At 55.3% G+C, this 13,469-nt stretch overlaps 1 protein-coding gene across 1 annotated transcript in view; it reads left to right on the top strand.

The window, feature by feature from the left end:
• Window positions 1-12,324, top strand: part of LOC147113201 (ribosomal RNA processing protein 36 homolog) — a 50,342-nt gene extending 38,018 nt beyond the window's left edge. The window contains exons 6-8 of the mRNA XM_085998123.1: window positions 2,763-2,837; window positions 5,332-5,449; window positions 11,979-12,324. Of these exons, the coding sequence (XP_085854249.1) occupies window positions 2,763-2,837; window positions 5,332-5,449; window positions 11,979-12,118 (333 nt within the window). The 3' untranslated portion in view covers window positions 12,119-12,324. The remainder of the gene's footprint in view (window positions 1-2,762; window positions 2,838-5,331; window positions 5,450-11,978) is intronic.
• The last annotated feature ends 1,145 nt before the right edge of the window (window positions 12,325-13,469 follow it).

The following is a 13,469-nucleotide window of genomic DNA, read 5'->3' on the forward strand; positions in this document are numbered from 1 at the left end:
ACCCCCCGTCCCATCACCCTGGGGAATCACAGACCCCCGTCCCATCACCGTGTGGGGAATCACAGACCCCCGTCCCATCACCGTCTGGGGGATCAGACCCCGGTACAATCACCGTGTGCGAGATCAGACCCCGGTCCTACCGGATCTTTGTTCAGTTGTTTGAAGTTGGAGTGTGTGAGTTAAAGTTGGTTACAAGTGACTCCTGCCCCTCAGTGTGATGGGTGCGGCCGGTTTAATCTGTTGTGGGCCCACCGTCAGGGTGAATACCGATCTCTCGCTCTCTCTCTCAGGCCCATGGAGATGTCGACCAGGCAGCGGGTGCCGTTTCTGCGGAAGGTGATTCCTGTGAAGAAACGGGTGAGTGGGGAGTTCTAGGGCGCTCCGGGGAAGGGGGAGTTCTAGGACACTCCGGAGTAGGGGGAAGGGGGAGTTCTAGGGCACTCCGGAGTAGGGGGAAGGGGGAGTTCTAGGGCACTCCGGAGTGGGGGGAGGGGGCGTTCTAGGGCACTCCGGAGTGGGGGGAGGGGGCGTTCTAGGACACTCCGGAGTAGGGGGAAGGGGGAGTTCTAGGGCACTCCGGAGGTGGGGGGGAAGGGGGAGTTCTAGGGCACTCCGGAGTGGGGGGGAGGGGGCATTCTAGGGCACTCCGGAGTGGGGGGGGAGGGGGAGTTCTAGGGCAATCCGGAGTGGGGAAGGGGGAGTTCTAGGGCACTCCGGAGTGGGGGGGAAGGGGGAGTTCTAGAACACTCCGGAATGAGGGGGGAAGGTGGAGTTCTAGGGCAATCTGGAGTGGGGGGAGGGGGTGTTCTGGGGCGCTCCGGAGTCGGGCTCTCCGGAGTGAGGGGGGAGGGGGAGTTCTAGGACACTCCGGAGTGAGGGGGGAAGGTGGAGTTCTCGGGCAATCCGGGGGGAGGGGGAGTTCTCGGGCTCTCCGGAGTGAGGGGGAAGGGGGAGTTCTAGAACACTCCGGAGTGGGGGGGGGGAGGGGGAGTTCTAGGGCAATCCGGAGTGGGGAGGGAGTGGGAGTTCTCGGGCTCTCCGGAGTGAGGGGGGAGGGGGTGTTCTAGGACACTCCGGAGTGAGGGGGGAAGGTGGAGTTCTCGGGCAATCCGGGGGGAGGGGGAGTTCTCGGGCTCTCCGGAGTGAGGGGGAAGGGGGAGTTCTAGGGCACTGTTGGGAGGCAGGGAGAGGGGCTCGGGCAGGGGGTCTCAGTGCTAGGGGAGGGGGAGGGGCTCGGGCAGGGGGTCTCAGTGCTAGGGGAGGGGGAGGGGCTCGGGCAGGGGGTCTCAGTGCTAGGGGAGGGGGAGGGGCTCGGGCAGGGGGTCTCAGTGCTGGGGAGGGGGAGGGGCTCAGGCAGGGGGTCTCAGTGCTAGGGGAGGGGGAGGGGCTCGGGTAGGGGGTCTCGGTGCTAGGGGAGGGGGAGGGGCTCGGGCAGGGGGTCTCAGTGCTCGGGGATGGGGAGGGGCTCGGGCAGGGGGTCTCAGTGCTAGGGGAGGGGGAGGGGCTCAGGCTGTGGGCCTCAGTGCTGGGGGATGGGGAGGGGCTCAGGCTGTGGGCCTCAGTGCTGGGGGATGGGGAGGGGCTCAGGCTGTGGGCCTCAGTGCCGTCCTCCCGGTGTGAAACCCGTTGCTGTTCTTCCGCAGATGATGCGCGACCCGCGGTTTGACGATTTGTCCGGAGAGTACAAGCCCGAGATCTTCGATCAAGCATACGCTTTCCTCAGCGACGTCAGGGCTAAGGAGAAAAAGGTCAGTGAGAGGCCCATGGCTTGCGATGTGTCTGGGGGTGGGAGGCGGAGTTGGAGGGTTCCTTTTCTTTTTATTAGTTCATGAGATGTGGGCGTCGCTGGCAAGACCAGCATTTATTGCCCATCCCTCGTTGACCTTGAGAAGGTGGTGGTGAGCCGCCTTGAACCGCTGCAGTCCGTGTGGTGAAGGTACTCCCACAGTGCTGTTAGGGAGGGAGTTCCAGGATTTTGACCCAGCGACAATGAAGGAATGGCGATATACTTCCAAGTCAGGATGGTGTGTGACTTGGAGGGGAACTTGGAGGTGGTGGTGTTCCCATGCGCCTGCTGCCCTTGTCCTTCTAGGTGGAAGAGGTCGTGGGTTTGGGAGGTGCTGCCGAAGAAGCCTTGGCGAGTTGCTGCAATGCATCTTGTAGACGGTACACACTGCAGCCACGGTACGCCGGTGGTGGAGGGAGTGAATGTTTAAGGTGGTGGATGGGGTGCCAATCAAGTGGGCTGCTTTGTCCTGGGTGGTGTTGAGCTTCTTGAGTGTTGTTGGAGCTGCACTCAAGAAGCTCCAACTCCTGGGAGTGCCGCCTCACTAGGCCCTGCGGCGCGCTGTGCGTGGCCAGAAAAAATACACCTCACGGGACATCGAGCTCAAGGCCTCGGGCAGTCCACATTCCTCTGTACCATGCTGGGTAATCTGACGCACCCCCACCCTGAGCGCTGCCCCATTCCGCCCCCGCACTAGCCCACACCGACCTATCCCAAACACTGACCCGCCCCGTCCCACACTGGGCCTCGGCCCTTCTCCTTGGAAGCGATGACAGCAGACCGGCCTGTGCTGTTGTATTGGTTCCAGAGTCCTGGGCCACACTAATTGCCCTGCCCTGCCCCGAGGAGGCGGTAATGGGCCTTCTCCTTGACCTGCAGCCCGTGCACTGTTGGTTAGTGTCGGTCCAGTCACTGCTCTGATACGGGAGTTCAGGGGCTGATTCACACTCCTTCCCTTTCACTCTGTACCCTGCAGATTATTAAGAAGAAGTTGAAAAATGTCAAGAACCCAAATAAGAAACAGCAACTGGAGCATCTTCTACAGAGGATGGTAGGTGGATGGGGAGCAGGGGGTGGGGGGGAGCGGGGGTGGGGTGGAAGGGGGGAACGGGACGGACGGGGAGGCGGGCGGGGGGCGGATGGGGGAGCGGGGAGGGACGGGGGGGCGGGGAGCGGGGGACGGACGGGGGGAGCGGGGGGGCGGACAGGGGGGAGCGGGGGGTGCTGACGGACGCGGGGAGGGGCTGACGGAAGGGGGTGTGGGGGACGGACGGGGGAGCGGGGGGGGCGGACGGGGGGAGTGGGGGACGGACAGGGGGAGCGGGGGGAGCGGGGGACGGACGGGGGGAGCGGGGGACGGATGGGGGGCGCGGGGGGGGTGGGGGACGGACGGGGGGAGCGGGGGACGGACGGGGGGAGCGGGGGGCGGGCGGGGGACGGACGGGGGGAGCGGGGGACGGACGGGGGGAGCGGGGGGCGGGGGACGGACGGGGGGAGCGGGGGGGGGAGCGGGGGAGCGGGGGGGGCGGACGGGGGGAGTGGGGGACGGACGGGGGGAGTGGGGGGGGCGGACGGGGGGGACGGACGGGGGGAGCGGGGGACGGACGGGGGGAGCGGGGGGGCGGACGGACGGGGGGAGCGGGGGAAGCGGGGGACGGACGGGGGGAGCGGGGGACGGACGGGGGGAACGGGGGGACGGACGGGGGGAGCGGGGGACGGACGACGGACGGCGGGGGCGGACGGGGGGAGCGGGGGGGTGGGCGGGGGACGGACGGGGGGAGCGGGGGACGGACGGGGGACGGACGGGGGGAGCGGGGGACGGACGGGGGGTGCGGGGGGGCGGACGGACGGGGGGAGCGGGGGACGGATGGCGGGGGCGGGCGGGGGACGGACAGGGGGGCGGGCGGACGGACGGGGGGAGCGGGGGACGGACGGCGGGGGCGGACGGGGGGAGCGGGGGGGCGGACGGGAGGAGCGGGGGACGGGGGGAGCGGGGGACGGGGGAGCGGGGGACGGGCGGGGGGGCGGACGGACGGGGGGGCGGGGACGGACGGGGGGGCGGAAGGGGGTAGCGGGGGACGGGCGGGGGGAGCGGGGACGGATGGGGGAGCGGGGGACGGGCGGGGGGAGCGGGGATGGATGGGGGGGGCGGGGGGTGGACGGGGGAGCGGGGGCGCTATAGGGAGTGGGGGTTAGGCGGTGTATGGGGAGGGGCAGGTGGGGGAGGAGAATGAGCTACATGACGAGAGATGCTTCTTGGAATGGGATGTGACCCCTTTGGAATAACTGGGAGGGAAAGAGAGAAGAAAGAAAGACTTGCCTTTCACGACCTCAGGATGTCCCAAAGCACTTTACAGCCAATGAAGTACTTTTTGAAGTGTGGTCAATGTTGTAATGTAGGAAACGCAGCACCAATTTGCGCACAGCAAGCTCCCACAAACAGCAATGTGATAATGACCAGATAATCTGTTTTATTGATGTTGATTGAGGGATAAATATTGGCCAGGACACCAGGGAGAACTCCCCCGCTCTGGTGTCCGTGGGATCTTTTATGTTCACCTGAGAGAGCAGACGGGGCCTCGGTTTAACATCTCATCCAAAAGTCGGCACCTCCGACAGTGCAGTGCTCCCTCAGTACTGCCCCTCCAACAGTGCAGCACTCCCTCAGTACTGCCCCTCCGACAGTGCAGCACTCCCTCAGTACTGCCCCTCCGACAGTGCAGCACTCCCTCAGTACTGCCTCTCCGACAGTGCAGCACTCCCTCAGTGCTGTCCCTCCGACAGTGCAGCGGTCTCTCAGTACTGCCCCTCCGACAGTGCAGCGCTCCCTCAGTACTGCCCCTCCAACAGTGCAGTGCTCCCTCAGTACTGCCCCTCCGACAGTGCAGCACTCCCTCAGTACTGCCCCTCCGACAGTGCAGCGCTCCCTCAGTGCTGTCCCTCCGACAGTGCAGCGGTCTCTCAGTACTGCCCCTCCGACAGTGCAGCGCTCCCTCAGTGCTGCCCCTCCAACAGTGCAGCGGTCTCTCAGTACCGCCCCTCCGACAGTGCGGCGCTCCCTCAGTACTGCCCCTCCCACAGTGCAGCGCTCCCTCAGTACTGCCCCTCCGACAGTGCAGCGCTCCCTCAGTACTGACCCTCCGACAGTGCAGCGCTCCCTCAGTACTGACCCTCCGACAGTGCAGCACTCCCTCAGTGCTGTCCCTCCGACAGTGCAACGGTCTCTCAGTACTGCCCCTCAGAGTGCAGCGATCCCTCAGTATAGATCCTATGTATGTAATCCTATGTAAGAATGGCTTTTTGGCTGAAGTCTCGTCACTCCAGGCTGACTGATGCATTCGTGCAAGTCAAACCTGTACGTAAGTGTGCGACGTTCACACCAGCCCAGAGTCTGACCTCTGAATACAAACGTTTCCCCCTTTGGTTTGGAATTTGGTGCAGTTATGAGGAATTGATAGAGGTTGCGTCTCCTCACCTGCGCAATGTCTGTTGTACGGTGTGGTTTAGTCGCAGTGCGCTGACTCTCTCTGTCTCTCCCCTCCCAGATACAGCAGGACGAGGCCCAGCAAAACAAACAGCGGCAGCGGGAGCGACTAAAGGAGTTCAAACAGAAGCAGAGGGAGAGGGTGCAGCAGGGCAGCAAGCCCTACTTCCTCAAGAAATGTAAGTCTAGCAGTGGAATGAGAGGTAAACGATTCAGCCGCTAGCTCGGCGAGGGGGAAAAGTCCCTTAATAACGGGAATGGAATATTAACCTGTTAGCTGGGCTATCAGTAGGTCACAGGTTCGAACTGCACTGCTCACTCTCACTGGGGTACAGTTCCACAGACGCTGACTCTCAATGGGGTACAGTTCCACAGACACTGACTCTCACTGGGGTACAGTTCCACAGACACTGACTCTCACTGGGGTACAGTTCCACAGACACTGACTCTCACTGGGGTACAGTTCCACAGACACTGACTCTCACTGGGGTACAGTTCCACAGACACTGACTCTCACTGGGGTACAGTTCCACAGACACTGACTCTCACTGGGGTACAGTTCCACAGACACTGACTCTCACTGGGGTACAGTTCCACAGACACTGACTCTCACTGGGGTACAGTTCCACAGACACTGACTCTCACTGGGGTACAGTTACACAGACACTGACTCTCACTGGGGTACAGTCCCACAGACACTGACTCTCACTGGGGTACTGTAGTGTCCGTGTATAGATAAAGACACTGAAGACAGGAGTTGGTTCATAGGTATTTACTAAGCAAGTCTGGGGGGGGGTTCGAAAGGATATACACAATACACAGGCGCTTATAGCCCAAGTGGCAATTACCGGCATTACGCACACCTGGGGCTCTTAAAGGCACATACACCACAATTCCTCCCCTTCCAGCTAACTAGTACATCATATTTTAAGTAATTATTAATTACATGTTATATGCAAAATAATATACATTGCTGTATTAATTAATTATGAGTTAGTCTCTCAGGAGGCTTTCTGACTCGGTCCGGATAACGCCTCGGGGGTGTAGTAGTTTCTGGTGGTGTAGTAGGTTCTTCTGGCAAGGCTGATCCGGCTTGAAGGCCAGTGTCTGGTTCATCGGGTTCCAGTATCACCGGATCGGAGGTAGATATGGGTATCTCTACTTCATCGTTAGATGTATAGCGTGGTGGTGTAGGTTGTCCCTTTTCGGATGACTTGATGATTTGGTCAGCATGGCGCCTTATTATGCTTTCTCCGATGTCCACGGTATACATCAGTGGTCCTAGTCGTGTGCAGATAGTTCCAGGCTGCCATTTCTCGGTACGGTAGTCCCGGGCCAAAACCGGTTGGCCTATCTGGAAGGCCCTAGTTGGCCTTTCATTCATGCCCTGAAACTGCCGGTTCTCCACGTCCCTTCGGATGTTGGGCTTGACCAAATCCAGCCGGCATCTTAGGTTTCTATTGTAGAACATCATGGCGGGAGTTTGGTTTGTAACCATATGTGTTGCATTCCTATATGCAAATAAGAAGTTATCCACCTTGTGCTGAAGTTTTATGTCTTCATTACCCATGGCCTTTATGGCCTTCTTAAAGGTCTGGACAAACCTTTCAGCCAATCCATTGGTGGCGGGATGGTATGGGGCGGACGTGTAGTGCTTTACCCCATTGTTCTTTAAGAACTTTCTGAATTCTTCGGACACAAATTGCGGTCCATTATCAGAACATATCTGTTCCGGCAGCCCATTCCTGGCAAATATGGTCCTTAATACTGTGATGGTTTTTTCCGTGGTGGTGGAGGACATCTTTATTACCTCCGGCCACTTGGAGTGTGCATCAACTGCGATTAAGAACATTGAGTCCATAAATGGACCAGCAAAGTCGATGTGCACCCTTTGCCAGGGAGATGAGGGCCACTCCCATGGATGTAGAGGGGCCTGTGGCGGAGCATTTTGGACCTTCTGGCATCCTAGGCAGCTCTTGGTCATGTCTTTGATGTCTCCATCGATACCTGGCCACCATACAAACGCCCTAGCTAGGTTCTTCATTTTCACTCCACCCAGATGCCCCTCGTGAAGCTCCTTTAGCACTTTATCCTGGAGTTTGGGTGGAATCACTGCTCTGGATCCACACATCAAGGTTCCTCGGCACACTGACAGCTGTTCTCTTCTTTGCGAGAATGCTGGCAACAGTGGTTCGCCATGTGCTGGCCATCCCTTCATTGTTAAATCGTAGACCCGTGAGAGAGTAGGGTCATTTCTGGTCTCCCTTTCAATGGCAGAATTTGTCACCGGTAGACATTCCACTATGGTAGAGTGGAATATCTCTACTGGGTCTACTGTAGGTGCCTCTTCTATCGTTGACAACGGCAGGCGCGATAAACCGTCAGCATTCCCATGCTGTTTTGACCCTTTGTATTCAATGTTGTATTGGTGTGCCCCTAGAAAAAGGGACCACCTCTGTAGTCTTTGTGCCGTCATAATGGGGACACCTTTCTTAGGGTTGAATATGGAGATGAGGGGTTGATGGTCAGTCAGCAAGGTAAATTTTTGTCCGTGTAGGTAATGGTTGAATTTCTTCACTCCCCATACCAGGCCGAGTGCTTTCCTGTCTGTCTGGGAATAGTTACGCTCAGCTGAGTTCAATGAGCGTGACGCAAAAGCTATCGGCCGTTCCGAGCCATCAGGGAATCTATGGGACAATACCGCTCCTATGCTGTAAGGGGATGCATCGCACGCCAGTCTGATTGGTAGTGATGGGTTGTAATGAGCCAAAACTTTCTCGGATGTGATTAAGTCTTTACATTTATGGAAGGCCCGTTTACAGTCTTCGTTCCATTTCCAAATCACTCCTGTGTGTAGAAGATCATTAAGAGGGTGTAGAATAGTTGATAAGTTCGGTTAAAAATTTATGATAGTAATTTATTAATCCCAGGAATGACCTCAATTGTGAAACATTTTCAGGTGCTGGGGCTTTTATAACTGCTTCAATTTTTTCAGGTGACTTATGCAACCCTTCCTTATTAATTATGTGGCCACAATATGATATCTGATTTTGGAAAAATTCGCACTTGGGGCGATTTGCTCGTAGGCCCCGTTCTTTCAGCCTAGTGAGCACCTGCTCCAAATTGGCAAGGTGCTCGTTGTCGTTTTCTCCGGTTATAAGGATGTCGTCTAGGTAACACTGAGTCCCCAGAATCCCTTGCAGGACTTGCTCCATAGCTCTTTGCCAGATAGCTGGAGCTGATGCTACTCCAAAAACCAGTCGATTGTACTGGTACAGGCCTTTGTGTGTGTTTATTGTGAGATACTTTTTAGAGGTCTCCTCAACCTCCATCTGTAGATATGCCTGTGCCAAGTCAATTTTTGTGAAACGTTTTCCTCCGGATAGTGAGGCGAAAATATCTTCTATCCTCGGAAGAGGATACTGTACCGTGTGAAGGACCAGGTTTACGGTCACCTTAAATTCCCCACAGATGCGAATTTTTCTCTGTTCCTCAGAGTTATTTTTCAATGCTTTTTCCATGACTGGAACGATGGGTGTTGCCCATTCGCTCCAATCTATTTTGGATAATACGCCTGCCTTTTCCAAATTCTCCAGCTCTGCCTCGACTGCTGGACGTATTGCGTATGGCACCGGTCCTGCCTTAAAAAATTTTGGAATTGCTGCATCTTCCACTTTTATTGAGGCGGTGATGCCTTTCAAGGTTCCTAGTTTCTCTTGAAACACTTCTTTGGCGTTGGCCAAGATGTCTTTTAATCGTTCAGGTATGATGTCATCATTGTTTTTTTCCTTACTGGTCACCATCAGTGCCTGAATGGAGTGCCAGTCTAAACGTATCTTCCTTATCCATTCACGTCCCAACAACGGTGGACCACCATCTTGTAGAATGTATAAATACTTTTGTATTTCTTTGCCGTTGTATACCACAGGCACCTTTATTTTTCCTTTGGGGTATACTTTCTGCCCCATATATGTTTTTAAGATAATGGATGTGTCTTTTAGAGGTATATGTGAAAATAGCCTCTCGTAATCTCGTCGATTTATTACGGTTAGAGCTGATCCTGTATCTAGCTCCATTTTAACTGGGGACCCTGCTATTATGAGGGTAACCCAAATGGTCTGGTAATCTTCATTGGCAATTACATTATGTAATTTGAGAGAGCTTAGTCTCTTGTTCCCGGAGTCGCTATCGCTCTTCTGGTCTTTGGAGCTACTGTCCGTCATCATTTGTACCTTTCTGTGCTTTTCCTTATTGATTCTTTTCCCGTTAGTGGATTTTTTATTTTCAGATCGACATACACGTGGAATGTGTCCCATCTTTCCGCATCACCTGCATGCTTTTTCTTTGAACCAGCAATCCCTCTGGTCATGGTTGGATCTGCCGCAGCGATAACATCTCTCGAAACCCCGTGTCATTTCATGGGTGCCGAAGTCCTGTGGCCTTTGCTGTATCTTTGCCGCTCCTATTGCACTGAAAGCCTTGTCCAGTGTTAAATCTTTTCAAGAATATACCTTTTTTTGTGTTTCTACACTTAGGGGATCGCAGATGAATTTGTCTTGCAGAGAATCTGCCAGTCCTGCCTCGAATTGGCAGTGTAGGGTATCAACAATCTCCTCAAAATTCTTGTCCATCGGTTCGGCTGGAGTGATTAAGTTGCGTAACAGCTTGTATGTTTCTGCGCCCATTAGATCCAGAAGCACTGAAGCTTTTTTTTCATCTTCTATTCCATTTGCGGTGCAAAACACCTCCACGCTTTCTACATATGTGGTCCAATCCTCTATCTTATCAAAAACATCAATATTGCCAAAGTTAGGCTCTGTTTCGTTATCAAAAGCATCAATATTGCCAGACTTAGGCATTTCAAAAAAGATATGGCGCTTCCCGCGCTTTTTTTTTTTTCTGTATCAACGATATGGCGCTTCCTGCGCTTTCCCGCCGCTGCTACCGATAACAACGCTGTTTTACTGTGGTTTCCGTTTATTCACTGTTGGAGACTCGTTCCCGACGGAGGTCTAAACGCTGACCTGCTTGCCGCGCCGGCCGTCTCCCGAGTGCACCCTCCCAGTCCGTTATTGCTTGCCTCCGATTTCGCTGCCTGTCTCAGCTGTCGAGCCCGACGCTGGAGCCCCAGTCTGACGCCCAGGAAGGATTAGCGCAGTACCTGCCACCAGCTTGGCCAGCTGGTGAAACCACAGTTTCTCTTACTTCCTTGAGTCTTCTGGACGCTGGAGGAATCGATGTCCTTGAGGTGCTGCTGAATTGCAGGTAAGTCCGTTTCCACTTCGTCGCCACTGTAGTGTCCGTGTGTGGATAAAGACACTGAAGACAGGAGTTGGTTCACAGGTATTTACTAAGCAAGTCTGGGGGGGGTTCTAAAGGATATACACAATACACAGGCTTATATAGCCCAAGTGGCAATTACCAGCATTATGCACACCTGGGGCTCTTAAAGGCACATACACCACAATTGCTCTTAAAGGCACATACACCACAGGTACAGTCCCACAGACACTGACTCTCACTGGGGTACAGTTCCACAGACACTGACTCACACTGGGGTACAGTTCCACAGACACTGACTCTCACTGGGGGACAGTTCCACAAACACTGACTCTCACTGGGGTACAGTTCCACAGACACTGACTCTCACTGGGGTACAGTTCCACAAACACTGACTCTCACTGAGGAACAGTTCCACAGACACTGACTCTCACTGGGGTACAGTTCCACAGACACTGACTCTCACTGGGGTACAGTTCCACAGGCACTGACTCTCACTGGGGTACAGTTCCACAGACACTGACTCTCACTGGGGTACAGCTCCACAGACACTGACTCTCACTGGGGTACAGTTCCACAGACACTGACTCTCACTGGGATACAGTTCCACAGACACTGACTCTCACTGGGGTACAGTTCCACAGACACTGACTCTCACTGGGGTACAGTTCCACAGACACTGACTCTCACTGGGGTACAGTTCCACAGACACTGACTCTCACTGGGGTACAGTTCCACAGACACTGACTCTCACTGGGGTACAGCTCCACAGACACTGACTCTCACTGGGGTACAGTTCCACAGACACTGACTCTCACTGGGGTACAGTTCCACAGACACTGACTCTCACTGGGATACAGCTCCACAGACACTGACTCTCACTGGGGTACAGCTCCACAGATACTGACTCTCACTGAGGTACAGTTCCACAGACACTGACTCTCACTGGGGTACAGTTCCACAGACACTGACTCTCACTGGGGGACAGTTCCACACACACTGACTCTCACTGGGGTACAGTTCCACAGACACCGACTCTCACTGGGGTACAGTTCCACAGACACCGACTCTCACTGGGGGACAGTTCCACAGACACTGACTCTCACTGGGGTACAGTTCCACAGACACTGACTCTCACTGGGGTACAGTTCCACAGACACTGACTCTCACTGGGGTACAGCTCCACAGACACTGACTCTCACTGGGGTACAGTTCCACAGACACTGACTCTCACTGGGGGACAGTTCCACACACACTGACTCTCACTGGGGTACAGCTCCACAGACACTGACTCTCACTGGGGTACAGCTCCACAGGGACTGACTCTCACTGTAGCCCGCACTGTCAGCAGCCTCACGGGTGTATTTGTCCTGCAGTCTGAGCTCTGCCTGTAACTAACCGAGCACCGTGTCCGCTTCCTGTTGATAGCCGAGCAGCGGAAGCTGGAGTTGGCAGAGAAATACCGGGAGCTGAAGAGGAGCGGAAAGCTGGAGAGCTTCCTGGGGAAGAAGAGGAAACGGAACGCCGCCAAAGACCGACGCAAGATGCCTGGGAAGAAGCAGCACTGAGATGTGGGGTGGTGGCGCTGCCCTGTGACGGGATCGCCTGTGAGTTGATCGCTGGTGGAGTGCTGGGCTTGGGATTCACCCTTCCATCTCAGACCGCTGTAAATAATCTTCGACTGTGACCGCCGAGCCCCACCGCTCACTCTCCACTGCTGCTCTTCCCAGCTTTTACTCTTGTACCTTTTTGTGTATAAAATCGGTAACTTTTACTCCGTCCCTGTTTGTCAAAGTTTGTTGCCGCCCAGAGCGGTCTCTAGGTTTGGAATTACACCGGATATATGGCACAGGCGCAGGTCATTCTGCCCAACCAATCCACACCGGCGTTTGTGCTCCACTCGAGCCTCCGCCCGAGCCTCCTCATCTAACTCTTATCAACATAACCCTCGATTCCTTTCTCCCTCGTGTGTTTAACCAGCCTCCCCTTAAATGCATCTATGCGATTCGCCTCAACCACTCCCTGTGGTAGCGAGTTCCACACTCTCACCACTCTCTGGGTAAAGATGTTTCTCCTGAATTCCCCATTGGATTTATTAGTGACTGTCTTATATTGATGGCCCCGAGTTCTGGTCTCCCCACATCTTCTCTACGTCTACCCGATCAAACCCTTTCATAATCTTAAACCTCTATCAGGTCACCCCTGTGTGTTCAATCTTTCCTGATAGTTATAATCTCTCAGTTCTGGGATCAGAAGTGCTTAGTGCATGGTGCTGTTTAATCTGAATCCATCCCTTTCTACTACCTGGAATTTTTTTGGTGCTGTATTTGTTGCTCCTGTGACAAATGCAGCAAGATCCCAGTATGGAATAGCCAAGCTGTAAACCTGACATGGCCATCCTGGCCCCCACCACCTCCTCTCCCCCTGCCGGATGCTGATGCCCATGCAGCGGGGCAGCGCAGATAAAGCAGCACACTCGCACGCCAGCGTGACTGACCGGACGGATGGTGATGGGCTCTAACAAGGTGAACTGAGGGAGATCGTTCCCACTGGTCGGGCAGACAGTAAGGAGGGGACGCAAATTAAAGACAGCCACAAAAAAGGTGTGGGAAGTGAGTGGGATTAGACTGGGTGGAATATTAAAGGGTATGGGGAGTGAGCGGGAGAGTGGGATTAGACTGGGTGGGATATTAAAGGGTACGGAGAGTGAGGGGGAGAATGGGATTAGACTGGGTGGGATATTAAAGTGTACGGGGAGTGAGCAGGAGAGTGGGATTATATTGTTGGGATATTAAAGGATATAGGGAGTCAGCGGAAGAGTGGATTAGACTGGGTGGGATATTAAAGGGTATGGGGAGTGAGCTGGGGAGTGAGCAGGAGAGTGGGATTAGACTGGGTGGGATATTAAAGGGTATGGGG

Source organism: Somniosus microcephalus, chromosome 9 (genome assembly GCF_052327205.1).
Source record: "Somniosus microcephalus isolate GS21.2 chromosome 9, FLI_Smic_1.0, whole genome shotgun sequence".
Classification (NCBI taxonomy): Eukaryota; Metazoa; Chordata; class Chondrichthyes; order Squaliformes; family Somniosidae; genus Somniosus; species Somniosus microcephalus.